The sequence below is a fragment of the Dama dama genome, chromosome 12 (genome assembly GCF_033118175.1).
Source record: "Dama dama isolate Ldn47 chromosome 12, ASM3311817v1, whole genome shotgun sequence".
Classification (NCBI taxonomy): Eukaryota; Metazoa; Chordata; class Mammalia; order Artiodactyla; family Cervidae; genus Dama; species Dama dama.
The window spans coordinates 80,878,164-80,906,121 of record NC_083692.1 but is presented as its reverse complement, the minus strand read 5'-3'; the positions used below and the strand labels follow the sequence as shown (position 1 = coordinate 80,906,121).

At 52.7% G+C, this 27,958-nt stretch overlaps 5 protein-coding genes across 9 annotated transcripts; 2 read left to right on the top strand and 3 right to left on the bottom strand.

Annotated features, from left to right (window-relative positions):
- Positions 1-296: 296 nt before the first annotated feature.
- On the bottom strand, positions 297-4,562 carry LTB4R (leukotriene B4 receptor). 4 transcript variants are annotated; one of them, XM_061157889.1, is made up of 3 exons: positions 3,646-4,561; positions 2,205-2,337; positions 297-1,584 (listed from the first exon to the last, which is right to left on the bottom strand). In XM_061157889.1, exon 3 carries the CDS (start codon positions 1,567-1,569, stop codon positions 520-522), a length of 1,050 nt encoding a protein of 349 aa, XP_061013872.1. In that variant the 5' UTR covers positions 1,570-1,584; positions 2,205-2,337; positions 3,646-4,561; the 3' UTR covers positions 297-519. The 4 variants fall into 4 exon arrangements, with proteins under 4 accessions (XP_061013872.1, XP_061013873.1, XP_061013871.1 ...); XM_061157890.1 differs by lacking the exon at positions 2,205-2,337 and having other exon boundaries at positions 3,646-4,562; XM_061157888.1 differs by lacking the exon at positions 3,646-4,561 and having other exon boundaries at positions 2,205-3,633.
- An 836-nt stretch (positions 4,563-5,398) lies between these two features.
- Positions 5,399-6,969, bottom strand: LTB4R2 (leukotriene B4 receptor 2). Its single transcript, XM_061157887.1, has 2 exons — positions 6,880-6,969; positions 5,399-6,526 (listed from the first exon to the last, which is right to left on the bottom strand). The coding sequence occupies exon 2, from the start codon at positions 6,504-6,506 to the stop codon at positions 5,430-5,432; it is 1,077 nt and encodes a 358-aa protein (XP_061013870.1). The 5' UTR covers positions 6,507-6,526; positions 6,880-6,969; the 3' UTR covers positions 5,399-5,429.
- Positions 6,970-9,083: 2,114 nt separating this feature from the next.
- On the top strand, positions 9,084-11,970 carry CIDEB (cell death inducing DFFA like effector b). Its single transcript, XM_061157894.1, has 5 exons — positions 9,084-9,249; positions 9,618-9,762; positions 10,654-10,803; positions 11,038-11,228; positions 11,400-11,970. Exons 1-5 carry the CDS (start codon positions 9,209-9,211, stop codon positions 11,530-11,532), a joined length of 660 nt encoding a protein of 219 aa, XP_061013877.1. The 5' UTR covers positions 9,084-9,208; the 3' UTR covers positions 11,533-11,970.
- NOP9 (NOP9 nucleolar protein) lies at positions 11,946-17,821 on the bottom strand. The gene is made up of 10 exons (XM_061157882.1): positions 17,458-17,821; positions 16,836-17,285; positions 15,796-15,906; positions 15,429-15,570; positions 14,570-14,762; positions 13,820-13,960; positions 13,298-13,423; positions 12,892-13,128; positions 12,576-12,681; positions 11,946-12,228 (listed from the first exon to the last, which is right to left on the bottom strand). Exons 1-10 carry the CDS (start codon positions 17,702-17,704, stop codon positions 12,071-12,073), a joined length of 1,911 nt encoding a protein of 636 aa, XP_061013865.1. The 5' UTR covers positions 17,705-17,821; the 3' UTR covers positions 11,946-12,070.
- Positions 17,822-17,921: 100 nt separating this feature from the next.
- Positions 17,922-26,112, top strand: DHRS1 (dehydrogenase/reductase 1). 2 transcript variants are annotated; one of them, XM_061157892.1, is made up of 9 exons: positions 17,922-18,133; positions 18,528-18,702; positions 19,839-19,982; positions 20,130-20,209; positions 23,921-24,053; positions 24,368-24,514; positions 25,063-25,132; positions 25,467-25,547; positions 25,721-26,112. In XM_061157892.1, exons 2-9 carry the CDS (start codon positions 18,553-18,555, stop codon positions 25,855-25,857), a joined length of 942 nt encoding a protein of 313 aa, XP_061013875.1. In that variant the 5' UTR covers positions 17,922-18,133; positions 18,528-18,552; the 3' UTR covers positions 25,858-26,112. The 2 variants fall into 2 exon arrangements, with proteins under 2 accessions (XP_061013875.1, XP_061013876.1); XM_061157893.1 differs by lacking the exon at positions 19,839-19,982.
- The last annotated feature ends 1,846 nt before the right edge of the window (positions 26,113-27,958 follow it).

Sequence of the window (27,958 nt, the reverse complement as noted above, 5' to 3'; positions counted from 1 at the left end):
GAAGGTCTAAATATTCTTCCTATGCTGAGTCAGGGAGTCTGGTGTGATGGGCACACCTGGGTGGTCTTCCTTGGCCAGCTCCTTCAGGGGTCTGCAGACCTATGTTGTTCCAAGTATGATCTGCAGATCACCTTCCTCAGAATCGGGGTGGGAAGGTCTGATTTCTCTGTCTCTGTGTCCCAAAACTGAAAAGCATGGCAAACTAAAGGATGTGCCACTCTGCAATTGAGAAGAAGCAACCAGGAGCACCCCAGTCCCCCATGATGAACACATCACACAGACTGGAGTTGACCCAGTTTCAGACTTCAGTTTTAATTGTAAGGCTGCCTGTGGGGACCCGGTTCCCATTCAGCCCTGACTTGTGCCCCTCCCCCGCTTCCGCCCCACTCTCCCACCAGCGTTCTCTTCCTGGGGGAAGGAGGGGGATGGTCAAAAATTGGGTCAGGCCAGCGGGGAGGGCATTCCCCCAAGCTAGGGTCTTTGCACTGCGGCCAGCCAGCAGGCCTAGTTGAGTTCGCTTCACTCGAGAGGGTTGGTGGAGGCAGTGAGGCTCTCGGCGGGGTCAGGCTCGGGAGAGGCGGGGGTGCCCCTCACCGTCTGGGCCAGGGTGCCCCCGCGACGGCTGCTGGACGCCTCGGAGCCGGTGCCCTCTAACAGCTTGGCGACGAAGCCCATGCCGGCCGAGCGCAACAGGCCGCCCCCGGCGCACGCGTACAGCACGGGGTTCACGCTGCTGCTCAGGAAGGCCACCGTGATGAGCACGTGGCGGGCCAGGAGCAGCCGCTTACCCACCGGTCCGGAACCCACGGCCTTGCCCGCTGCGGCGCGGAACCCCTCGGCCAGGTTCACCACGTGGTAGGGCAGCCAGAAGGCGGCGAAGGCCAGGATGATGAGCGCCACCAGGCGGCCGGTGCGGCGGCTGCGGCGGAAGCGCCGGGCCCGCAACCTGCGCCCGATGTCGCAGTAGCTGGCCACCACGACCAGGAAGGGCAGCAGGAAGCCGGTGATCACCTCGAAGAACAGATGGAAGGCCCGATGTCTTTCGCTGGGGTACGTCGGGAAGCAGATCAGGCTCCTATTGTCCGGTCGCAAGTACACCGTGCGGTACAAGAGGACGGGAGTGGCCAGCAGAACAGACACTACCCAGATGCCGGCCAGCACCCGCCAGGCGACTGCCTTGGTGCGCAGCTTCTGGGACACAAAGGGCAGGGCCACCGCCAGCGAGCGGTCCAGACTCATGGCCGTGATAAGCAGGACGCTGGCATACATGCTGACTCCACAGACATAGTGGAACAGGCGGCAGCCGGATGTTCCGAAAGTCCAGGTGCCTCGGGCCACAGAGTGGAGGAAAAAGGGGGCAGTGAGCAAGACGGCCAGGTCGGCCAGGGCCAAGTGCAGCACCATCAGGGCAGTGACAGAGCGCTTCGGCAGCTTTGCCAGGATGCTCCACACCACAAAGCTGTTGCCAGGAAGCCCTACAGCCAGCGCCACTGACAGTACGATGATGACCAGCAGAGAGATGAAACTGACACTTGGTGAGGAGGGTGCCGCAGGAGATGTAGTGTTCATGGCTATAGCAAGGACCTGGAGAGTGAGTGTGACACGCACATGAAGGAAGGGTCTCCTGACACTCTGGACACACCTAGTCTGGGTACTCTCATCTGTCTCCAAGATCAGTACCATCAGATGCTGGTCACCAGGGTATACTACCCTCATCATCACCCACTGACCTGTCTTAAGGGGATCTGGCTGAGTAGAAAGATTAATTTCCTAACTGGGCCACAGAGCCCCTCCCTGCCCATAGACCCAATTGCAAAATATACAGCAGCAGCAGAAGCAGGATTTCCAGACCCGTCAGCCACCGTCCCTCAGGAGACCCTAAAACCCAGAACCAAAGTGGAGGCTTTCCTTAACAATGCTGCACCTCTCAAAAGGCTAGCTCCTTTCCCCTACCACCCCCCAACCCCGGCCAGACCCTCAGCCCACTCAAGTGCCACTGACCTCTTCCAATCACCTACCCACTCACCCCAGAGGTGCCCAGGGTCCACCAAGAATAACAGGGATGGGGAAGATTTCGTGGACAGGAGACAAGACCAAGTCCTCTCAAGTTCCTTTACCACTGGTCAGCTTTCTTTGGAAGTCCTTTGGACTTTCTCTTACAGCTCTGCTCCCTCCCCCCACCTCCCCTACTCCAGGGTACTCACTTAAGGCTTTGCCGGGCACTGGTTGGAAGCTGGTGCCAATCCCAGGGTGAGGGCAGAATGGCGTAGCCTATCCCCAGATCTGTGCCGGTGCCAGGGGCCTGGCCTGGAGTCTGGGTGCTGTCAGTTAAGTCAGCTAGAGAGGAAGTACCAAAGAGCAGGGGAGGGGAGATGCACCTTCCTGAGGGTGGGGCGGAAACTCCGACCCGCTCCCTTCACTAGGTGGGGTGGAATAGTCTTTGTGTTCCAGGAGAGCCCAGTGGGAAGGAGGACTCCTCAGGGGTGGGGCCAGAAGAGAAGAGCCCCGGAAGGGGCAATGAGAGAGGAAAGAGGAGTGAGCGGGTGGGTAGGCTGAAATGTGGCCTCAGATGAAGGTCTAGACTGAAGAATCGAACAGAATAATGAATTGTGTCATGCAAGAGAAGGAGAGAAGGAAGCCAGAGAGGGGAAATGGACTCAGACTAAGAGGTCAGAATGTTGAATATCTTTATATCTTCTGTGAACGATGTAGATTTTCAGATTAATAGGAAATGTGGGCTGGGGCTCGGTTCTGGGTTTGGGTCAGGTGATGTCATGACTTAAAGAGGACAGCACTCTGTCTTTGGCTTGGTTTCAAGCCATGACTGGGATTTGGTGGAGAGGACCCCCTTCCAGCACCCTCCATCCCTCCCCTCATTTAAAAGGACTAGTTCCATTCTAGGTCCATCTCCCTTTTCTTTCGTAGAAGCCAAATGGTCTCTCTAGTATCACACAGAATGACAATTTCTTCCCCTTCCTGAAGCACTTGCCTTGCGCTGCCAATGTGGCTACGCTGCCACATGAATTTGGACTTAAGATGTGGGGCTGGGCAAGTAAGTCAGCACTACCTCTTTCCTACCTTCCCACAGCTGACTTCTGTCCCACCTTAGACACAGAGGGAAAGCAGAGATGAGCACAAGAAGCAGACGTGAGAGAGGGGGGAACCAGGAATGTGGAAAGCGAAGCAGCCCCCAAAAGGATCACTCTTCCCCCTCCCTGGAAGGAGGGCAGTCTCCTCTTCTTGACTCTCCTGCAGAAGCCAAGAACCAAGAAGTCTAATCTTCAATCCAATCATGAGCCTTCCTGCTTCCCTTCCAACTCCACCACTTCTTGGGAAATATGCGTAATGGTGGTAATGGGTAAGAGTGTAATGGTGGTCATTGAGGTCCCTTAACCTTTGTAGTGGCCCCAGCTTTCCTGCTTTGAGAAAAGCCAGAGCAGGACTTCCCTGTGGTTAAGAATCTGCCTGCCAATACAGGGGATAGGGGTTCAATCCCTGCTCCGGGAAGATTCCACATGCCAAGGGGCAACTAAGCCCGTGTGCCACAATTCCTGAACCTGAGCCCTAGAGCCTTCAAGCCACAACGAGAGAAGCCCCCTCAGTGAGAAACTCACACACCCCAACTAGAGAGTAGCCCCCACTCACCACGACTTGAGAAAGCCCGTGTGCAGCTATGAAGACCCAGCACAGCAAAAAATAAGTAAATTAAATTTTTTTAAGAAATAAAAAAAGAGAAGAGCCAGATCAGAGTTGACCCAGCAGCTATCAGCTAGAGGATATGATGAAAAGAGATGGGCTGAAACCGCAGTAAGAGCTGGAGGCAGAGTTGAGGAAGAGCCTTCTGGCCACAGACGGCGTGTGGGATAGGAAATGTGTAACAGAAGTTAGGAAGCCTCTGCTCTGGTGCGCGAGGACAGGAAGAAAGCCACGAAGTCAGTGTTTGGGGATAGAAGCTTCTGGCTCAGAGCTCTGGGGTCACCCAGAGGCCCCTTCTGACAGGAACTAGGTTGTCTTTGCCTCCTCTTCTAAGCTGCTCCCCACCTCCATCTCTCTCTATGGTCTTTCTCCCTCTGCCCCAGACTAGACACTCTAACCATACTTTCTGACCTCCCCCGCCAAGTCCAGAGCTCTTTCCAATTCCAGTTTTGGTGACCCTGGCCCGACCCTGAGGATTGGATTTCCTCTAACTTGACTTCTGCCTGGGTGGTGTAAACAGTCAAAAAAGCAGAACCTAGGGTGATGGTCAGTGTGACCACTCAAGTAATCAAACATCTACGTTTGTTAGAGACTCAGGGGCCTGGGACAAAAGACTTGCAGTGCTAAAACTGAGAAAGTCCTAGACAAATGGGGATGAGCTGGTTACCCTAGTGACCACACGTGTGTGCACATGGACATCCCCTAAAAAGGACTCCATCCTACATTCCCAAACTCAAAAGTGTCAGGATCCAGAACAATTTTGAGACCTAGAGAGATTCCAAAAGATGGGAATCGAGAAGTATTGGAGGAGGTGAGGAACAGCTAGCAGTCTTGGGAGAAGCCAAGACTTGGCAGAGAGGAAAAAGAGAGAAAGGAGAAGTGGCATCTCCCTGAAAAATTCCTTTTGTCTTCCAGATATCCACACCGTTCCTCATACCCCTCAACTCCAACCCCCAGAAGCCTCCTGGGTGAATGAGTGTCTGCTCCTGAGCGCCTTTTTTGAGTCAGGTGACCTTTTCAGGGAGAGTTACATTCAGGGAAGGTAAGTCTCCGACTTCCAAGGCCCCTCCCCCGCTGTGCCAACCACAAGACAGACAAGAAAACTTTCCTTTCAAACCCTACAGACTGACTTTCCCTTCCCAGAGCCAGTTTCCCACCCACTTAGCTCTAACAGACCCGGAGAATAGATCTTATCACCATCTCTCTGCCAAGCACTCACACCTTCCCTTCCTCTTTCTCCATTTATTTCCAGAGTGGTTCTATGGGTGGGCTTGGGGGAGCCAGGCCATCTGGGCTAGGGAGGACAGGTAAAGATGCCACCGAGGGCTGGCATTGCCCAGCCTCGGCCTGACCCAGCCAGCAGTGAGCTAGGTGACACAGGGTAGTTTCACTCAAGTAGGATAACCCACTGGAGGGAGCACGCTTAAGCCATCCTGTAATGTACTTCACACAATTTCACAGTGTCTTTCACAATAGCTATTGGCAACAAGTTAGCAGCTCTGGCACCCGGGTACATGCCAGCCTGCAGATACATGATATTCTTTAATACGGGCCATCACCACTCCCAGTCCTGGGAGGAACCTGGGCCTGCCCCAGATGTATAATAATTCTGCCCAGAGAGATCTCAACGCTGGTAGGAGAAGGATCCCCAAACCATCCAGAGTGGTTCCCTGAGTTCCAAGGGGGCACTGGAAGGGGTCAGGGAAGAGCAGGCCTGGTGGTAGGGTCTGACGTCAAGGGTCCCAACCCCGACTATCCTTCTGCGCCCCGCCCCCAGGGTCTCCATTGCCGCCGCCCTGCCCCACCACTTTGAGCCGAGGGGTAGCTCGGAGCTCCAAGGTCCCCTCCCTAGAGCGGCCGCCCCCTCGGGCCTCTCCGGAGCCCTCAAAGAGCCGCAAGAGGAAGCGGGGACCCGCCCGGGGCAGGAGATCGCCGGCGGTGAAGAGGTAGAGCACCGGGTTGACGCTGGAGCTGAAGAAGGCCAGAGCCGTGGTTCCGGCTCGCGCCGCCTGGCCCGCCCCGCCCAGCCTGGCGAAGGCCCCTTCGGGCGGAGCCAGCGCGGCGAGCGCCTGCAGCACGTTGACGGCGTGGTAGGGGGCCCAGAGCAGGCCGAAGGCCAGCACGATGGCTCCCACCAGCCGGCCCACCCGCGTCACGCGCCGCCCGGCGCCCCAGCGGCCGCCCCGCAGCCGCGCCAGCGTCACGCCGTAGCAACCGAGCACCAGCCCGAAGGGCAGCACGAAGGCGGTCAGAGTCTCCAGGCTCAGGTGGGCGGCGGCGTGGGCGGCCGACGGGTGGCACAGCTGGCACACACGGTCCGCCCCGAGGTGACGGTAGACGGCCGCCGGGGTGGCGAGCACCAGGGCGGCCAGCCAGACGGCCAGCAGCAGGCGGCGGGCCAGGGCCGGGCTGCGTAGCCGGGGCGCCAGGAAGGGGCGCGTGACGGCGAGGCAGCGCTGCAGGCTGAGCAGGCCGGTGAGCAGCACGCTGGCGTACATGCTGAGCGCGCACACGTAGTACACGACCTTGCAGCCCGCCTGGCCCAGCGGCCAGGCCTGCCGGGTCAGGAAGGCCACGAAGAGCGGCGTGAGCAGCAGCACCGCGCCGTCGGCCAGCGCCAGGTGCAGCACGAGCGTGGCCGCCAGGGGGCGCCCTCGCGCGGACCGCCAGCCGGCCAGGCTCCACACCACGAAGCCATTGCCGGGCAGCCCCAGCAGCGCCGCCAGCAGCAGGAAGGCCGTCCCCGTGGCCCGCGAGGTCTTCCAGCTCAGCAGCGTCTCGTTCCCTGGCGGACGGTAGCAGGCCGACATTCTTCTGTGCTTACGGGAGGCTGGAAAAGGCCGTGGGACGCATTCAGGTGGGGCAGAAGCCCACGTTCTGCCTGATGCCAGTGAGAACGGACTGAGCGTCCCTCACTCCTCTGCAGCCTGCCTCTGTTTTGTCTGGGGGCCTCTCTCTTCCCTCCCAGGACCCCAGCCCCAGCTCAAACACTACTCTTGGAACCCGTATCCCCTGCTCTCTGTCGGGCCACCTCCCCAGTCCTGACTCCCAGCTGTCCCTGCCTCCACCTCCACCCTTCTCACCTGGCCTCTCCTTCTTGGTCCGGCCCCATTCCCTGTATGTATACACCGCAGGGCAAAAGTGAGTGGAGGGGAGTAAGGTCTAGTGGGCAGATCTACTTACCCAGCTGGGCGGGAGCAGGGTTGGGGGCTCTCCAGGGGCCTGGGGACGCCCAAAGGCAAAGCGGCAGTGGGCAAGTTGCCTAAGTCTGTCCTGTCCCTGTTAGGTTGGCAGAGGGTGAGGCAGAAACAGGGAGGGACAAGGTGAGGCTCCTCTTGGGCCTTTCCAGGAGCCCTCCCTCACCGGGCTGCTTCCCATCACTAACTCGTCCAGGCATGTGAGAGCCCGCCTCCCCAGGAAACAGGATAAGCTGAGGGGGTGCAGGTAAGGTTCCCTGGGTGTGTGGGTGAGTAGGGACACTGCCTGATCCTGCCCCTGGGTCCTACCTCTGCGCTCATTTCCCCCCTGCAACACACACACCCCACCCCACCCCAGTTCTCAGCCCTCCCACCCTGCAGCTCTTACGCTGTCAGACGTCCCTTGCCAGCTCTCCGCAGAGAAGGCAACCCAGCTCCTCATTCCCGTAACTGCTGTATCTTGGCCTGCTTTCGGACTCCTGACCCTGCTAAGCCCCACTTTTCCTCAGCTTCCTACCTGTCCCCTCTCACCTCCTGCCTTGGGCCCTGCCCCACTCACTCCAGCCTCACGGCTCTCAGAGGGTTATCAATGACAGCTTTCAGTGAGAGCGTGGGGCCAAGTTCCCCGGGGGAATGGGAGATGCACGGAGGTGTGACGGGCTTATAGGCTGCGTGAAGAGTTGTGGCACACACCCATGAAGAGGCCACACTACTGGGCTGCACCAGGATACAAGGTGAGGAAAAAGGAGAGGCTGCAGTGTAGAGACATACTGAAAGGAAGCCTTCTCTGGGTGGAGAGGCCAGGCAAAACTTAGAAATGAAATTTGGCAGATGGATAAAATTGAGGGAAGAAGGAAAAAGGCTTCTGCCTGTCAACAGCCAGAAAGGGGCTCCTTGGGCCAGGACACCAGTATTGTCTCAGTTTGGTTTCCCTCCCAGCAGAGCTTGAGTCGAGGGTGTGGATACAGGTAATCCTGTCTTTAGGGGGTCAGCTCGGGAAGCCAGAGTGAGAGCAAGGGAAGGGGAAGAGGGGAGCCAGTGAGAGCGCGTTACTGAGTTCCTGCAGTGGGCTCCAAGAACCTCTGAGCACACAGAATACCTTCCAGATGGACAGAAGGCCGATATTATGTCCAGCTCGCCTTCCCCATTGTTTGAGGGTTGTCCTAGAGGCTTTAATGCCCTAACGCACACTCGCAGCCTGCACTGTACACCTTCAGACAAGGCTCCTGGACAGTGTGTGTGTGATGTGTTCACTCACAGTGAGAGTCTGAGCTTCCACACAACTGTTCATCACAACCGTAGCTGAAGTGAGAGATGGGACACGGGATACCTAAAGCTAAAGTCCATCAAAGGAGGCATTTTCTCTGCCCCAACCATGACTGTGCGTGCTGTCGCTCAGCAATGTCTGACTCTTTGCGACCCCATGGACTGTAGTCCACCAGGCTCCTCTGTCCATGGGATTCTCCAGACAAGAATACTGGAGTAGATTGCCATGACCTCCTCCAGGGCATCTTCCTGACCCAGGGACTGAACCCACATCTGTCTCCTGCATTGGCAAGCAGGTTCTTTACCATTAGCGCCACCTGGGAAGCCCCCCCTCCATGACTCCTTCATGCTAATTAAGTGGCCAGTGGGAGGGAAAAGTGAGTGACTAATCCACTGTGACTGAAGCAGGCAGTTCTAGAAAAGGAAGTCAGAGAAATGTTAAGCCAGCCCTTCCCCTGGGCCACAGAAGGAAGAGCAGGAAAGCAGGAAGGCCAGGGTCCCAGACAGGATCCTGATGATCCTGGATCTATGGATCACACCCCATGGGCGCACATGGCCTCCTATCCGGTTTTCTCCAAGCCCTGCGGATCCTCAGCGCAGCCTCCCTTTTCCTAAAACTGCAGTTCATGTTTTTTTTCAGTAGGTGGCACCACATACAGAGCAAATCACACAAGGCAGCTTTGCACAGATTGGCAGCTAGAAATTCCCTCCATATAAAGAAATACGCCAGAGATTACATTCCATCCAATTACTCTCACATCACACACTGCCACCAGAGACACACACAAAGCCGCCATGGCTTTTGCCTGGCGTCCTGGGGCCTCAATCCTTCCACCACCACGCCCCTCCCCTCCCCCACCTTGGACTTTGCCCTGCGTGCTGGCCAGGCAGAGGGGGCCAGAGTCCAGGCTTGACTCATCCCCCGACTCATTGGGGCTGAGATCTCAGCTCCGTAACAGAGAACACCACCACTTCAGCTCCAACCCAGCAGAGAAGCACCCAGCCTAGGATTCTAGGGAGAGGCCCCTCTCCGGGTCCCTCCCTCCACCATGGAGTACCTCTCTAACCTGGACCCCAGCGGCCTGCTCAGGTGACTCCTAACCCTCCACTCCCCTCTCCGGCTCTGGGTATATGGGCAGAGCCACAACGCTCCATTCAGCCTCTAGTTTCCTAGACTCTCCAATTTGTACCTCTCTGCCTCCCTGCCACCACTTGTCACAGTGGGCTTGTCTAGATTATGACCCACACCCAGCCCCCCATTCTCCCCATTCCCCCTCCAGCCCCCCACTTCCTCCACACCCCGCTCGGTAGTCTCCTCCTCTCCCTGGGCTGCTCTAATCTGCACACCTAGATCCTCTCTCCCAACTCCCCTAATACAGCAGCTACCCCACCCATGCCCATCACCCCCAGTGCACTCAGCAGACCTCTCACTCCTTGACCTTCCTTCCCACCTACCAGGTCAGTAGCCAATATGAGCTCCGATTTGGGCCGAAAGGTCTGGACCTCGGCTCCACCACCCCAGCGACCTTTCCGAGTCTGTGATCACAAGCGGACCACCCGGAAAGGCCTGACAGCTGCTACCCGTCAGGAACTGCTAGACAAGGCGAGTGAGTCAAGTCCCTGGGTTCCAAGATTGGGGGCAGCCAAGGGGCTAGTCAAGAGGGAGAGCTTGGAATGAGCAGAAAGAGCTGTGGTTATTACATGGCTGCCCCTCCCTCTGAGGGATGAAAGCAGGGAGGTCAGCCCAATGGGTTCTACTGCATTTGAGGCGATTCATTTTTTTTCTAAGGAGCGAGCTTGTCTTTGGGGGTGGGGAAGGAGTGGATAGGGTTGGAACAATACATTTCAGAACTCCAATGTATGGAATGGCAATGTCTGACAGACCAAATTCAAATCCTGATTCTGCCGCTTCCTACTGTCAAACCTTGGGAAGGTATTCAGCCCATCAAAACTTCAGTTTCTTCATTTGTAAAAAGGAAATGATACAGCTACCTCCTAGGGCTGTGGAAAGGTGTAGAAGTATGAAAGTTCTACACAGATACTTGACCCTCATGAAGACTCAAAAAGGTGAAAACAGTTACTGAAAACAGTTCTGGAGAACCCTGTGAGGGTTGGGGAGAGTGTGGTGGGGCATTGGAGATGAGACCCCATCATGGCAGGCCTTATCAGCATAATACCTTTACCCCAGAGAACTTGGCTAGCTTTTCAATTCCAAACTGGCAGGTGTGGCTTGGAGGGAAGCTGGGAGAGATGTCAGTGTCATGGTAGGAGCAAAATAGGACAAATAAGAAAATAACAGGCCCTAATGAGGGTTTCCCAACAACTAAACAACACTGTGCGCTGGAGCCTTTTGAAGGGATGCCAGAGAACCGGCGAGGAGAGTTGGGGTTATCAACCAGCACCCAGGGCCAACTGTTGGGTGCTGGGCAGCTGGACAGGGACAGGGCACAGGATAAGCTCTGCCCCTCCCCTCCTGCTTCTTGCCACTGGGCAGGCTCTGGAGACCCTGGTGCTGAGTGGAGCGCTCACACTGGTGCTGGAGGAAGACGGGACCACCGTGGAGAGCGAGGACTTCTTCCAGCTGTTGGAGGATGACACGTGCCTGATGGTGCTGGAGTTGGGACAGAGCTGGAGGCCCCGCAGGGTGAGGCCCATACTGGGGCTGCAGACCACTGATCCCTTCTGTCTCTCCCAAGCCTCTTGTCTCGCCTAACCCTGATCTTGGGGGCAGAGGCAACGAGAGAGGTGAGGAGTTGTCAGAGACTCCTCACAGTGGACAAGCAGTCCAGGCATGGGGCGGGGCGAGGGCGGTGTCTGTCCCAGGACTGACCGGTTTAGTAGTGAAGCCCCAGGACATTGACCAGGGGGTGCCCTGCAGAGCGGGGTGCTGCCGTACAGCCTGGGCCGGGAGAAGCCCAAGCACAGCCAGGACATCGCCCGCATCACCTTCGACGTGTACAAGCAGAGCCCTCGCGATCTCTTCGGCAGCCTGAACATCAAAGCCACGTTCTACGGGCTCTACTCCATGAGCTGTGACATTCAAGGACTCGGCCCAAAGAGAATACTCAGGTCAGAGGCCACACGCCACACTTGCCCACCCCTACAGTTGCAGCCCCAGCAATTCCTTCTCGTGCTCTCCCCCACCGTTAGCTCTCCCTTGTGGGAAACCCCCAGCCTCCAGCCTGTGGCCGCCTCCCAGGCTCCCCCCACCCCTGACTTCCTCCTGTCTCCGCCCTGCAGGGAGCTCCTCAGATGGGCCTCCTCACTGCTGCAAGGCCTGGGACACCTGCTGCTGGGCATTTCCTCCACCCTTCGTCGTGCAGTAGAAGGGTCTGAGCGGTGGCAGCGGCAGGGCCGCCTTAAACCCTACTGAGGAGGGGGTCTGAGCTTCCCCCCAGCCTCACCCCAAGAGACAGACTGTAAAGGACTGTGACAGCATCGAGCTTGGGGGCCTGCACGGTGCAGGCTGGCTAACTCACTGCTCTCCCCACTGTCCTCTGATGTGGTAACAACAGGCCCGTCGGCATGATCCTTCCACTCCCAGCCTATACCCGTTCCTGACTGCTACACCCCTTCCTGACCATCGTTCCAGCCTCCCACTTACCCTGAAAGGCCACAGCCTGTCCCCAGGTGTCTGGATCCCATCCTGATTGCCGCTACATCTAGAAGGCATTACCGCTCCCCTGCTGTCCCTAGGCTCCTCGGTGCCCTGAACAGAGCCCTCTCTAACTTCACCTTGAGATCTCTATTTCTTTGTACCCTTCCCCCTGCAACATAACACAAGTGTTTCCAATAAAAATATAAAAATGTTTATCGGTAAGACATTTGACTCCCATTTAAACTAGAACAGGGCAGGATAGATACTTCCTCTCCCCACCCCCCATCAACACCCAGTCCCAGATCCCAAGCCCTCAGTCTTCAAGTATGGAGTTCAAGGCCCGCCTCCGCTTGGCCACCGCCCCCTGCTCCCGCTCCCAAGCCTCTCGACGCTTCAGGAAGGTCGTCAGGGCCACGTTTCGAGCCACGTGGTGGCCAAAAGGGTCTCTTATCAGCTCCTGGTTCCGCTCCCCTGCAAAGGGAACCATTCATGTTCAGTATCACCATGCACTCATCCCCCTAGGCTTGAAGAGACTCTACTTGGGGAGAAGGTCCCTCCATTTTTTTGGAACCCTGGGTCTGCCTTAGGATAAAGTTCACACCTCACTGTCCAAATAATAGAAATGGAATCAGAGGGCTACACGGCAGGGGGGGTGGGCAGACTACAAGGAGGGGAGGGGAGAGCAGACTGCTCAGAACCCACAGCCAAAAGCACCCTTTTGAACTGAAGTCTCTGCTGAATTTAGGTCCACTCTCAGCCACCCAGCTTTTCAGAATAAGGAAAAGGAATGCCTGGAAAGGTCAAAGAGAGGTGCTCACCCAGCTCAGCAGCAATTTCCTTCCGGGCCCCCAAGGCTGCTCCGCTCCAGACAGCATCTAGCACACGGCTGCCATGGCGACTACAGGCCAGAGTCACATAATGTCCCTGCATTGAGATAAGTAAGGTAGAGCCATCTAGGGCAGTCCATAAAAGGGCGTTGTTGGTCGGGGTGAGGTGGGGAGGTGAAGTTAGAGGCCAAGTTGAAGCAGTCTAGGAACTACGCATCCTCTCTGTGACTGAAGGCCAGTCCCAGGGAAAGCCACACTCTCCAAATGGAGGGATGGCAGAGGAATCAAAACAGAAGACAAACCTAACCTTTAGGGTCTGCAGCACGCGGCGGCGCTGCTTGCGTGTCACGGAGGGGCTGGAGAGGACGGCATCAAGCACATGGGAACCAGCAGGGCTTCGGGCCAGAGTCAGAAGCTGTGGTCCTGTCAAGGCACCGAGACTTCCAAGTATGAGACAAGGGCTGGAGAAATGCAGCAGATGCTGGAGCAGGAGAGACCCAAGAACTGTGACCTCCCCCAGCTCCCTGGCGGTGGCCATTTCCACCTGAAAGGACAAAGACAGGGCATTAGGAGGCAGCCACCAAACTGCCACCCTCACTTGGATGAAGCCAGAGACCTCACCGCCCTCACCTTGGTGGTGAGGGGCTTCCTAAGCTCTGGGAGGCCTGGTTCCCAAGTAGTCACAGGCTTGGCCTCTCCCCTACCTCACCCACCTGGTGCTCCATGGGCACTGCCCCCTCCTCCTCCTCCAGTCCATAGTACACCTCATAAGCCATCAAAGCGGCAAAGAGGGGCACACAGGCCACTTGCCGGGAAGAGGGCTCTGCACAGTGGAATGCCTAGAAGGGAAGACAGAACGTGATGAAAATGAGAACTACCTCATCCGACACCTTGGCTTTCCAGCCAGGGGAAAGCGTTCAGGACAGGTGCCTGACCCCACAAGGACATAAGCTGCATGCGGAGAGGGTCTCATCTTCCTTGCTGTATTCACAGCCTCCGTATATATAACAGGGGCTGAATAAATATTTTTACCTTAAAACTTCTTTCTTTGTCCTGAGAGACACTTTTCATTCCAGGGCCATGATATGGCTCTGGCTTCATTTCCCCCATATCTGTGAACTCGCTGGGCATCACATCCCACGGATCCAGAAGTACAACAACTGAAGATTAGCTAAATCCTAGCACGTAGAACTTGAACTCAGGGTACAAATCGATTGCGGGTAACCCCCACTCACCTCCAACAACAGCTGCAGGACCTGGGCTTGGTGGGTCCCAACTCTGCGGCAGGCGCCAACCAGGGCAATGACTACCCCTGGGTGACCCTGGGCCAGCACAGCTTCCAGGGCGGGGCTCAGCTCCTCAAACACAGGGGACAGCTGAGGGGAGACATGGGATAAAAAATTTGACATTCTGGTAACAGTGGGCTAAGTTATTTGATGAAATCTTCCTGCCAAAAGCAGCTAAAAATGCTAGGTAAAACATAAAAGCATTGGCAATAGCAAGACTTTGGTTTGGATGGATAAGGAAGGTCCAGAACAAAAGGAGTCTTAGAGGTGAGGCCTCACATGGGGAGGGGAAGGATAAGGGAGGGCTAGAATTAAACCTGCCCTTCCATCCTAGCTCTCAACCCAGGGGATCCCAGCAAAGCATGCCTTGGCACTAAACAGCAAAGAGAAAGAGAAGCTATGAAAGCAGTTCTGCTGCTCACATGGATTTGCAGCCAAGCACCCAGAGACTGAGCAAGCCACAGAATCTCAGGCTGAGAACTTGAATTAAGCCTAGTGGCATTGGCACCTGAGAAAAGCTAAAGCACATCCTTTCTGGGAAGAAGGCACCTTCACCCTAAGCTCTGGGAAGCCTCCAGGAGTGACTTCTCAAGGGGAATGGCCAGCACACTGTTGGAAATACAGAGGCATGTACAGAATAAAGCAAAGCCCAGTGAACAAAAACTAACAGAAACAGACTTGGCCAAGTTCCCAACTCACCAGCTCAGGGGTGGTGATAGCATCCAGGAAACGCTGCAAAGGGAAGTTGGCAATAGAATGTGCAGCCAAGGCCTGCAGCTGCCCTTGGAGGTGATCTTCAAAGAGGCTCTGGAGCTTTGGAGGCTCTGACACTAGCAGCACCTGCTCCAGGAGCCTGGAGCTTGTCTGATCTCGCAGAAACAGCAATAGGGGGCTGGGGACAAGGAGAAGGTGATCAGGTAGTCTTCACTTCATTCAAAATACATCACTGGACTTATCATGGTGATCATTTTGAAGTGTACTGAAATAGCAAATCACTACGCTGTGTAACAGGAACTAACATAATGTTGTAGGTCGATTATACTTCAAGAACAAACAAAGGAGGAAAAGAGATCAGATTTGTGGTTACCAGAGACAGGGGGTCTGGGGGAGGGGGAATTGGCTGGAGACAATCAAAAGTTACAAAATTCCATTTATAAGGTAAATATATATTAAGGATGTAATGCATAACATAATAAATACAACACTACCGTATGTTATATACAAAAGTTGTTGAATTAAATCCTAAGAATTCCCATCACTAGGAAAAAAAATTTTTTTTTCTCGTTTCTTTAATTTTGTATATAAATGAGAGATTATGGATGTTCACTAAACTTATTGTGGTAACTGTTTCATAAGGTAAGCCAGTCAAAACATGCTGTATACCTTAAAATTACATAGTGCCGTATGTCAATTATATCTCAATAAAACTAGACAAAAAAGTAAAACAAAAAAATAAACACACACATACAGAGAATGGAAACAAACAAAATACCCACATCATGTCATTCATTTCACACAGCCCACACCACCTTGATCAATCCTGAGGCCCTGTCCATACCTGCCATCTGCTGAGGAATTCCGGCTACTCAGATAGCCAATCACAGCATTGCAGAGGTGGGCACAAAACTGGGGCAGCTTGCTGTGTAAGATCTGTAAGGCCACTTGAAGGCAGAAGCTGGATATCTTGTCAGTGATAAACACTGTGGGGGAGGGCAGAAATAATAAAAGTGGCTTTCCCAAAATCCAGACAACCTATACAACCTCAAACCTCAGGCAACAAGGGACTATGGACAAAAATGGTCTAAATAGAGCCTTTACAACATCAAACCAGGCAAGATGCGAAAAAAAGAGGAATAAGAACCTTGTTTGATGATAATCCTCTCCAAAAAAGAAGATCAGAGATATTCCTCTATTTCCCTCCTTACCAGCAATGTCCTTTAGAAAGCAGGAGCTCAGGTTCTGAAGGCAATTCAAGAAGGTTTCAGGGACCTCAAAATCAGTTGCCTTACATTCCCGAGATGGGGCCTTTTGTGCTTCTGAAGGAAAATCAAGAACATATACAGTGGTGAGACCACAGACTGCCATCCTGAAGAGAAAAGAATTACACAGCTGAACAAGGATTTGGCCTGGAGATGAAGAATGCATATGGTACAACTCAATGTCTCATCTCATCTCCATGACTGAACTGAGAATACATTTCCCTTTTAATTTTTCTAAGAAACTTCAACCAGATTCCGCATGGTCCATAGGAGATAGTCCAAACTCCTCACTCAGGAAATCAAGGTGTTCCAAAATCAGGCCTCACCTAAACTCACTATCCTATTTCCCAACATTTTTCAAAATGTAGCTCTGCTGCCTATGAGTGTATTATGAAATCAATCCAGTCGGTCTCAACAAGCACATTTTAATGTAACACACAGAATAAAATGAAAAAGGAGGGAATTCCCTGGTGGTCCAGTGGTTATGGCTCAGCACTCCCACTGCAAGGGGCAAGGGTTTGATCTTGCCCAGGTTGGGGAACTAAGATCTTCCAAGCCACACATGGCACAGGAAAAAAAAAGGGGGGGGGGGGGGGAGAAAATATCAGTGGGTTGTATGTAGAAGAGTCTTGCTTCCTGACCTTTGGCTTGAATCCAATATGTGTATATACACATACATGTATACTGAATGATGCTTGAAAACTCTTTTCTTACTGTGAGCTGTAGTTGAAAAAAAAAAACTTGAGAGGCAATGCTCAAGTTAATCACCTCTTCCACTTGCCCCCATTCTCACAGCTGTCCCCTAAACACACATAGGCATCCTCACCTCTGGGCCTCTACGTGCACTAATCTTTGGCCTGCTATATCCCTGTCCTAATTTTACCGCTAATTCCTCAAGGGCATGAAGAAATCTTCTGCTTACTCTCTCCTGAACTTCCTAAACTCTCCTTCCCTGGAGGTCCACACCCCTTTCTTGTAATACTTACCAGGTGACTGGGAGCCTCGGTGCCTGGCTCTCTCAGACTCCAGAAGAGTCCCTCCCAATACCTGCAGCAAAGTTCTGACCACGAAGCTGCCATGTGTGTCTCCACAATAGAAAAGAAAATCATCACAGACCTCAGCAGCTAGTCCCAGGACCAGCTCCTCCAGGGTCTCCACATGACCATCCTTCCCATCCTCCTCCTCCTCCTCTTCCTCCTCTGCAGGGCTCCCTAGCAATCGAGGCAGCTGCAGCAAAGCGCTTTGCAAAACGTGGACCCCACATCGATGACAGGCCACAAAGCGCAAATTGGAGTGCAGAGCGGCCCATACTCGACACAACGGCTTCCGGGGACTGAACCCCAACAGTTCCTGTAGCATCTCACTGCCACTCCGGTTTGTGGCCAAGCCTAGGGCCTGAGCCTCCGCTTCTTTCAAAACATTGTGCACCATCAGCTCTGAAAAAAACAAGAAATACATTAAAGAGAATGAGAGGAGGATAAGGTTATGCTTTAAGGGAGACGAAACTAAGTCCTCACACCCTGGGGACCCACGAAATTGTCCTTACCTGTCCTGAACTTTATGCCCAACCAGTTCCTCCCTGATCCCTCTCCCCAAAGTGCTCCCTACCTCGTTCTTCTCCCGTCTCAGGGGCCTCTTTCAGCGCGGACAGCGCCCGGCGGAAATACCCCAGAGCTTCTGGGCTCAGGTGAGGGTGCTCATCTGGGGCCAGTTCCGAGCGCCCATCCGGAGGCGGGCAGGGATGTCGCTGGCGGCCTGGTGGGGGGCGCCCGGCGCCCTTGGCCCCGCGCCCTCGTTTTCCGCCAGCTGGGAACCGGCGCCCCTGTTTGTGGGGGGAACCTGGACCCAGGCCCATGGGTGCGTCGGGGCCGCTCCGCCCGGAAAAGCTGCCTTAGCCGCTGGGGGAACCTCAGTCAGCCGGGTGCAGGCCTGGACCCAACAGAGTTTAGAAACTCCGGCACGCTTAAGGCGCAGCATTAGACGTCATAGCCTCGCGACGGCCTCTCTGGGGAAGGCGTGGCTGAGTCTCTGAATCGCCCCGCCCCGCTGGCGGGTCCTGGCCTCCGCCCCTTGTCCAGGCTCCTGAGTGTCACGCACACGCGCAGTACTCTTTGACCCAATCCTCCGAGTCTCCTGCGGAAACCGGGCCAGAACGTGAACTTCCACTCGGCCGTCGTCCTCTTGACTCCTTGCCCTGCCCCTGCGACCAGAATTAAAACTCCTCGACTTCGAGAACTTCGTGAGCCAGACGGCGCGAGGACTCGAGGGGCAGCACAGGTGGCAGGTATGGAGTTCGAGCTCCCTCCACTTCGGGCTCAGGGTCCCTGGGCCTCGCGCCAACCCTCCACCCAGAAGCCGCACCTCTGAGCGAGGGGCCTGAACTCCATAGCTCAGGACTCTGCAAGACGTGCCGAGAGGGACTGCCCCGCCACAGTCCTCTCAGAGTCCCACTAGATGGCCGGCCAGGACAGCCCCACGCAGCCCCCTTCTTCGCTTCTTGGTCTCCCAAAAAGGACAGCCAACCTTATCGGGGGCCTGCGCTAGTTATCCCTCTCAGAAATTTCTCTCCCCATCAAAGGATCTCAACCTTGGCTCCCTTTCCTACCTCTATCAGGATCACCCCTCTCCGACATAACGCAGTCTGTTGCTTCCCTCAGAGCAAGTCCTTGCTTCCACAGATTTAACCCCTTTGCTTGCTGAGTTATGCCTGCTCCCATGAAGGGTCAGGTGTGCGTGGTGACTGGTGCCTCCAGGGGTATTGGCAGGGGCATCGCTTTGCAGCTCTGCCAAGCAGGTGCCACAGTTTACATCACTGGCCGCCACCTGGACACGCTGCAGGCCACTGCTCAGGAGGTGAGTTGCTTCCTCTGGAGTCCCAGGGGGCAGAAACCACCTGAGGGATATCTTTCCATTACCTACTCCTCTTAATCCCTTACCGGAAACCAAAATATTCCTCAATAAGCATGAACATTTATTCTAAGTGGGATAAGTAAACCCCATAAGTAACTTCAGATTAGGGCACATTTTTCCATTAAGTGAATTTTATGAAAAAAAAAAAACTTTATTTGAGAGCTTTAGGGATTTTGGAATTGCATTTCAGGAGTTGTGGACCTGTGCTCTTTCTCTTTCTTGTTAAGATTTTATTGAATTGTGTGTTTTCATTAGATTTTTCTACTGAATTTCAGTTAAATAAATTTTGGGGTGCCTTTGATTTTCTAGGCACTGGAGTTACCAAATTTAGTAAGACATAACTTCTGCTCTGAAGTCTAAGGCAGAAATGGATCATTTCAATGTAATGTGAAAACAGGAAGTGATAAGAGATGAAAGTAATGAATATGAACATGATAAGTGATAAGGGTGCCCAGAATGTACTAGAAATGTAAGTGAGCAGTTAGGCAGGGAGGTCAGAGGGTGGGACCCAGAGCATGAATCTTCAGGATATGAGGATTGTTCTTGAATAAGTTATTCTTCTTTCTCAAGTTAGAGGAGGGGACACATTTGTAGAAGGTGAGGCAGAATAGGAAGTAGAGATAGTTCATGTCTGAGAGCTTTGTTTTTTCATTTACCAGGCAGCAGTGTTGGTGGAGTGAGGGTAAGAAGTGAGGGATTGAGTTGAGATTCCAGATGAGTGGTGAAGGGTGGGCGCTAAGGGCACAAGAGATGGAAATGACCAAGAATGAGGAAAAAGAACTCCTTTCTCAAGAGAGCCTCCAAGCCTATTTGTCCCTCAGCCTCCACATGCAGAGTAATACAATACCTTGCACATAGTAGACCTCAGAAAATGTCTGTAGATTTTAAACCTGAGATTCCCCATCCACCTTGCTCTGCAATGACAGTACCTAGCATTACTGAAACTCCTCAAACAGACACCAGAGGACAGTATTGCCCACCATGTTGCCTCAGCTACTGCCTGAGTCCTAGGATTGCCTTAACTCCCACGTTGGGGCTAACGGGAGCTGAGTTCTGTCTCAGGTTCTGTCCCTCTCCAGGCGCAATCCCGGGGAGGCCGGTGTGTGCCCGTGGTGTGTGATTCAAGCCAGGAGAGAGAAGTGCGAAGCCTGTTTGAACAGGTGGATCGAGAACAGCAAGGACGTCTGGATGTGCTGGTCAACAATGCCTATGCTGGGGTCCAGGTGCTTTTTGAACTTTGACCTCAGCTCCACACATCAGACCTCCCCCTCTGACCTCTGAGTCCTCATCTCCACTGGTTGTCCCTTCCATTATCCAGCCCCTTCTTGCCTCCAGAGCATACTATTCATCACTCTCCCTGTACCTTCCAGCCGATCCTGAACAACTCTAAGAAGTCATTCTGGGAAAGCCCCGCCTCCATTTGGGATGACATCAACAACGTCGGACTCAGGTAGGTGCTTCCCTGGCCACCCATCTAAGGGCCTGGGCTCCCCTCAGTCACTCAGCCAAGCATGAACAAGTGTCCTCTCCTTTTCCTTCTGATCTCCTTGTCTCTTTCTTCTCCCATCTATCCTATTTGTCCACTGACCTCTGAAGAAGTTTCATCCAGGTGAATCTGGACCCAGGAATGTCAACTTCTGCCTTGTTTCTGTCAGTAGTTTTCATCTGAACTTGCCCTTGCCCGCTCTCCTGTCTCACTCTCTGCTTGTCCAAATGCAAGATCCATGAGGAAGCCTCTTTCCCTTGATAAAGCATGGACTATGTCCAAACATGGCTAGAGGAAAGAAATGTTTTGTTTTAGATCAGCAGAAGGTCAGTAAGGAAGATTGAGTGCCAGCCATCTTAGCCTTCCCCTCCTCACTCCAGGCCCACAGGCCTGGAGTTCCAGGTGTGAGTAAAGAGGGCAGGGGTTTCACATACATCTGGAAAAGGAATGAGATGAAACACAGCATTTACAGTTCACCCAGCATGACATATACCCTTCAGGTCTGTGTTTATTGTTGGGAAGAGGGTACCTTCTCAGAAACTATACTGCATGGATGTGATCAGCCACCTGTGGGAGTCACCCAGAGATTATATGCAAATCTACGTCTAAAGCATCTAAGGAAACCCTCGGCTTCTAGTGGCAATCCCAGGGAAGCAGGATTACAATCCACTTGTCATTTCCAAAGTGGAATAAATGTTGTGAGGAGAGGGAGATGGTCAAGCAAGAGTCAAGAAAACCCAAAGAGCTAGAAATTGGCAACACCCATATCCTTAGCCCTCTAAAGAGAGGGGCCTTCCACACTCTTATGTCTTGCTGGTCAGGGTTTTGAGCCTGCAAAGCAAAGGCCCAGACCCTGGTGCCTGAGCCCTGATGAATTCTGCAAAGCGAAGGTTACTCTGGGACCCTGCTGGAAGCACACCAACACCTCCTCTTACCTCTCACACACATACTTATTGTGCCTTTCCTCTGCATTCCCTGAGGCTGGCCTTCTCGTTGATACCATAACTCACTCTACTTGTTTTCATTTGGAGAGTCCTGTCTCCTGTGCAAAAGAAATGCTTTTCTGGTTATCAAGTATGTGTGTGTTATTTTTTTTTAAATATACTGTGTAGACCAGTGTAATCATATTCCCCTAGTCACCACCCCTTTCTCTTTTGCCCAAGATATTGTTGTTGTTGTTTAGTCACTAAGTTACGTCTGACTCTTTTGCGACCGCATGGACTATAGACTGCTGGCCTCCTCTGTCCATGGGATTTCCCAGGCAAGAATACTGGAGTAGGTTGCCATTTCCTTCTCCAGGGGATCTTCCTGACCCAGGGATCGAACTGACATCTCCTGCTTTGGCAGGTAGATTCTTTACCCCTGAGCCACCAGGGAAGCCCCTAAATATACTGGGTAGATAAGTATAATCTTATTCCATAATCACCACCCCTTTCTCTCTTACCTGAAATGTAGCTACTGTTAATAGCCTAGTATATATTCTACCATTCATTTAAATATTCCACTGGGAAGAGATACCATAATTTATTTATCTAACCCCTTATCTGTTGCAATAGTGGGAAAAAATTAGGCTAAAAAATATGTACCTCAGAGATTTTAGTAAACATTATCAAACTGTCCTCTAAAAAGACCCCACCAATTTATAATCTCAGGATGATGAAGGAGAATATCTGTTTCCCCACGTCCTCTATCATACTAGACAATATCAGGCCATGAGGTCAGGCAAGTTTGGCCATTCTGTTAAGCCAAAGATATCTGAAGGTGTTTTTTTAATTCACATTTCTCTTTTATTTGTGAAGTTGAGCTTTTGTTTTTTACATTTGTATTGGTTCTTTATTCTTTCGTGAGTTGTGTTACTAAATTATTCTTTTCATATCAATTTATAAGAGGCCTTTGTAGAATAGATTCCTTTAATGTGTATTTTACAAATATCTTCCCTACTTTATTACTCGTTACTTGCCTGCATGGTTTCCTCAGCTCTCTAAAGATACTTAAATGTATATATACATGTATGTATCTGTATATCTACGTATATACACATGTCTTAATGGCAGTAAGTCATCTATATCTTGGTGTGGTACTGAGACAAGCTTCCCCTACCTCAGGCTTATTTATACATTGTCATACTTTCTTTTATTGCTTTTAGGCACTCATTTTTTTATACCCAAGTATTTTGGGAAAGCATTTTAAAGCAATAAATGAGGTAGAGAACCCATCCCACCCACTAAATAACTGACCGTGCATGCGTGCTAAGTCACTTCATTCATCTCCAACTCCGAAGTGGACTGCAGCCCACCAGGCTCCCCTGTCCTTGGGATTCTCCAGGCAAGAACACTGGAGTGGGTTGCCATGCCCTCCTCCAGGGGATCTTCCTGACCCAGGGATCAAACCCGCATCTCTTATGTCTCCCGCATTGGCAGGTGGGTTCTGTGCCACTAGTGCCCCTCGGGAAGCCTGCATTATTTGTTGGCCAGATGTTTTTGTTGTCTCTCAGTTGTGTCTCCAAGGGTTGGACACCACTGAGCGACTGAACAGCAACCAGCTCCCCCTGTTGGTTTGAAATGTTCCCTTACTACTTTGCTGAATTCTTCTTTACACTTGGATTAACTATTGAGTGTTTTGTTTCATTGACTTACTTAAGTATTATAATGCCAGTCCTGAATTCTTTTTTAAAAAATATTTGTTTACTTATTTCACTGAGCCAAATTTTGGGTGTAGCACATGTGATCTTCGACCTTTGTTGCAGCATTTGGGATCTATGTGGGGTCTAGTTCCCTGACCAGAGATTGAACCCTGTACATTGGAAGCTCAGAGTCTTAGCCAGTGGACCACCAGGGAAGTCCGCTGCATTCTTTTAACTAGTATGTCATCATACATTTTATGATGTAGGAGGGCAGGGTGAGGGCAGCATATCCTCCTCACCCACAAGATATTATTCTTCCTTTTTCAGAATTTTCCTGGCTATTTTCACACATTTATTCTCATTGACCTTTAGATTATTATCAATTTCTCCAGAAGTCTTATTGAGATATAACTCAAGTTGACTGAATCTGTGGATTAATTTAAGCAGAACTCAAGTTTTACATGTTGGTTCTTCTAAACAGATTCTGTCTGTACTTGTTCTTTTTCTAAATATTTAGGTAAGAAGTGGATTTATTTAGAGGGAAACACAGTCCACACATAAAGAGTGTGGGCCATCTCAGAGGGGGAGAGCGGCCTGTACTTATTCTTTTATACTGAATAGAACTTTATAGTTTTTCCTTGTAGATCCTATGTGTTTATTATATTTTATCCCCCCGAGCTATTTTAGCTTTGTCATTGCTGTCATGACAGAGCACTTTTCTTCCGTTACAGCCTTCTAAAGATTGCCGTTTCTCCTCCTTCAGTGGTTAATTTTACCTGTGGGTTTCTTAGACTGTGGCCTCAAGCCCCTGGTTCACCAGGTTGGCGGCCCTGTTGGAGAAGGAAATGGCAACCCACTCAAGTATTCTCGCCTGGAGAACCCCATGGGCAGAGGATCCTGGCAGGCTACAGTCCATGGGGTCGCTAGAGTCCGACACGACTTAGTGACTAAACCACCACCACCACCGCTGGCTCACAAGCCACTAGGGGGCAGAAGAAGCTTCTCGAGACAGCCCTGATGTGGTTCATTTTTTCTTCTCTGCCCCACCTTAGAGGCCATTACTTATGTTCAGTGTATGGGGCTCGGCTGATGGTACCAGCTGGCCGGGGGCTCATCGTGATCATCTCCTCCATTGGGGGGCTGCAGTATCTCTTCAGCGTCCCCTATGGCGTGGGCAAAGCTGCGGTGAGGACACACTGGGGCAGGGGTTGGGGTGGAGAACAGTCCCAGTACCCATAACTCAGGAGAGATGGTCCCCTGTGGTCCAGGCGGTGAGGCTGACTGGCCCTCACCTCTTCCTCTGCCCCTGCATAGACAGCTCCTTAGCCTGGGCTCCTCTCAGCTGGCCGGCCAGTGCACTGGGGAAGGTGGACAGCTAAGACGGGGCTCCTGGGAAGGCCAGGGGTTTGGGGCATCCTCGGCAGAAGCAGGGAAGGCAGGAGAGGGAGGTGACACAACCAGGTGCCTTGACTCCCACCCGGCCTTCTGTCCCTCTGCAGTGCGACAGGATGGCTGCTGACTGTGCCCAGGAGCTGCGGCGCCACGGGGTCAGCTACGTGTCTCTGTGGCCAGGGGTGGTGCAGACAGAACTGCTGAAGGAGCACATAATGAAGGAGGAGAATGCTTCAGATCCCCTGATTAAGCAGGTGGGCAAGCGGAGGGCGAGGGTGGCAGGGAATGCAAGGAACCAGTCTTTCCCTCCCCAATGACAAGACAGTAACAGCAACAAAGAGTAAATACCAGGGCTCACTGAGGCAGGCGCAGGGCTGAGCACTGACGCACATCCTGTCCTTCACTCCGTAAGGGAGACGGTAGCTCCATTTTACAGATTGGGAGACTGAAACTCAGGGAGGTTAAGAAACTTGCTCAAAGTCACATATCCTATAAGTGGAAAGACTATCTACTGCCAAAGCCCATAATCTTGACTCTACTCTGAACTAATTTAGAAGGCCAGATGCAGTTGGCATCCCCATATTCTTCCACTTAGGAAAGGCAGAAAGGCAGTGGGTACCAGTACCCGGGTACAGAGCTCACTGGATGTGGGAAGGAGTGATTCCCTTACCTTCCCAGATGCTTAGCCCTGCAGGTTCAGTGACAAGGGCCTCCCTCTCCTGGAACAAAAGCTGAAAGCAGGAAAGGGACTTGGGCAGTGCTCTTGGCAATTAACCCTTCACTCTCTGCCCCTGTGTTTCAGTTCAAATTTCGTTTCTCATCCGCGGAGACCACAGAAATGAGTGGCAAATGTGTGGTGGCATTGGCAACAGGTGAAAAGGTTGGGGGCAGCTGGTAACAAGAAAGGGCATGGAGGATCTGCAGGGTGGTGGCCACTGGTCCTGGGTTCTGAGCCAGGAATATGCCCTTCTTTTCTATGGCTTCTGGACACCCAAAGGGTCCGATGCCCAGTTTGAGGTGTGGGAGCCTCAGCAATTGGATCTTGGGAACAGTGGCCAGGAGCCAGAGGCCCAGAAACCTTCTTAGGGGCAGAAAGAAACAGATATGGGCTCTTATGCCTGTCTTGGTGATGCCCTGTGCCTTTGGGCCCAAGCCTTGTCACCCTGGGCCATTCGCAGGCTGTCTCAGCTGTCTGTGTGCCCACAGATCCCAATATCCTGAGCCTGAGTGGGAAGGTGCTGCCGTCCTGTGACCTGGCGCGGCGCTACGGCCTGCGGGATGTTGATGGTAAGAGCTCTGGCCCAGCAGCCAGCCTGAACCTCTCTTCTGTTTCCAGCTTACTCCTTCTCCCGCTCTCTCCCTTCCTCCCTCACATTCTACTTGGTCTCTGCAGCCACGTGGGGGTGTCTGAGGAATGGGAAACAAGGATCTAATCCTTCTCCTTTTCCTGTGGTCCACAGGCCGCCCTGTCCAGGATTATTTGTCTTTGAGCTCCGCCCTATCCCATGTCTCCAGCCTGGGCTGGCTGGCCTCCTACTTACCTGGGTTTCTCCGGGTGCCCAAGTGGGTCATGACCCTCTATGCTAGCAAGTTCTAACCCTGCTGGCCTCACACGACTCTGCTTCCCTTTGGGCTGAGTGGTTGGTCTGTCTCAGTTGGAACGCAGCCGCCTTCCCCGCCTACCTGCAGCACACCCTTGATCTGAAGAGAAGTCTCTGCTGTGCCCTGGTTGAGCCCTGGGGGCCTTTATAGGTCCTTCTTCAGGCCTTCCTTACCCCTGCATTTTACTTTTTGCCTTAACACTGAAAAATGTTCTAGGGGCTAATAATAAAGCTCTCATTTCTCCTTCAAATCGTTTTCGAGCGCTTATCCTTTGCTCAACAAGGTGGTAGGTACTTTAGAGAAAGACCTAACAACATGCAACATGTTGAGGCTCTCAAGCAGTGCATCCACAGGACAAGGCCCCGTTCCTACACACCTGCTCCTGCTCTTCCCTGTAGAGCTGCCCGTCCCATGCCCCAGCCAGGGAGTGGGGTACCTCCCCAGCCAGAAGCAGGCACACCCCTTTTTGTCACTGCTTTCCCATGCCCTCATTCTGCCGTCTCTTCAGGGATGCCCACTGCCTTCTAGCTGGGCCTGATCCCAGGGTGAGGCCCAATCCAGGGAGGGCAGAGTCCATGATGTTCAGGATTTCCTGGAATTAAGGAGGAAAATCCCAAGGGAGAGGCAGAGGACTAGTTGATGGCGCTGACACACTCGCATTCTCCCTCTTGGGATGACACCCCAGGAACTGCTTCCTGAAGAACTGATCACAAGAGCCTTTCCCAGCTGCCTTCCCTGCTTGGGGGTCTGTCCCAGCCTGAGGCAAGGCAACAGGGGGTGTGTTCCAAAGAGGAGCCAAGGGCCCCTCTGAGGCCACCTTCCCGCCAGCAGCTCCATGGTCATCAAGGTAATGGGAGAGCTACTATAAATCAGAGTTGCAGAGGCCATTTCTCATCTTCAGAAAAGGCAGGGGGAGAGCCGAGGCTTCCCACAGCTGCCCACAGAGCCTACAGAAGCTGCGATCTTCCCGTGGCTTTCTGGGAATAGCCCCCGGTTACCGCTCCAGTGACTGCTGGGTGGCTCTCTGGCCCATGAGAGCTGACATCTGCATCTCCTCCAGTCCTGCAGCCGGCGACTTCACGGCGGTTGCTTGAATTCAGCCATGGTGGAAATATACATGCTACAGGAATCAACAACTGCTGTCAACCAGGTTTTTTGTTTTTTGTTTTAAAAAAAGAGCCAGCCAGCTTACAAGCATGTGACTGGAACTGCATACCTAAACTCCACCATTTGCCAAGGCACCCCGTTTAAATCACAGCGATCAGATTTCCTCACCACCCTCTCACCCCCTTCCACTCACCACCTTAATTCCCCTGAGATTGGTCAGGGGCAGCAGCAATTGCCTATATGCTTTAAGAAGGACAAGGGCCTTAGGATCTCCTCCAGCCTTCCACAGCCATCTTTAAAAGCCATCGCTGGGACAGATCTTTTCATGAGGGCCTTGTCCCCTAAAGGCCACAAGGCATGATGGGAAGAACATGGGCTTCAAAGGTGTACAAATGTGCATACAAATCCTGACCCCACCCCTTTGAAAATTAAGGAAAATAACACATATGGGCCAAGCAATATGGAGCCAGTAAAGTTGTCAGTTCTTTCTCTTGACAAATATGCAAGAGTATGCTTTGCAGCAGGTACCGTTCTTGGCTTTGGGAGAGCAGGGAACAGGACAGAGTAGGCTCCAGCCCACAGAGGACTTTCATTCAGCCCTGGAGGACCTTAGAAGTCAGCTAAACCTTCCACTTACCATAGGAAGTGAGTGAACTGGGGCTCCAAGAGTCCACACCATGCAGGGTGCAGGCTCAGTCCTGGTGTCTCAAGAAGCCAGAGGGAGCGGTTTTCTTCAAAAGACGCCACACTGCTTCCCTCCAACAAGACATAATTAATCTTAGAAATGTAAACAGTATAGTAGAGGTCTGAGAGAATGAAACATGGACAGTGAGTGTTGATTGGCAGTAGAAGAGTGTCAAGATCTGAGAAACCCAATAGCAGGGAGTCCTAGGATGTGTTGGGAGTCAGTGTTCATTCAGAAACATTTCTTTGACACCTGCATTCTGCCCAGCACCATGCTAGAGAAGACTAGTTCAGTTTGGTGAGAT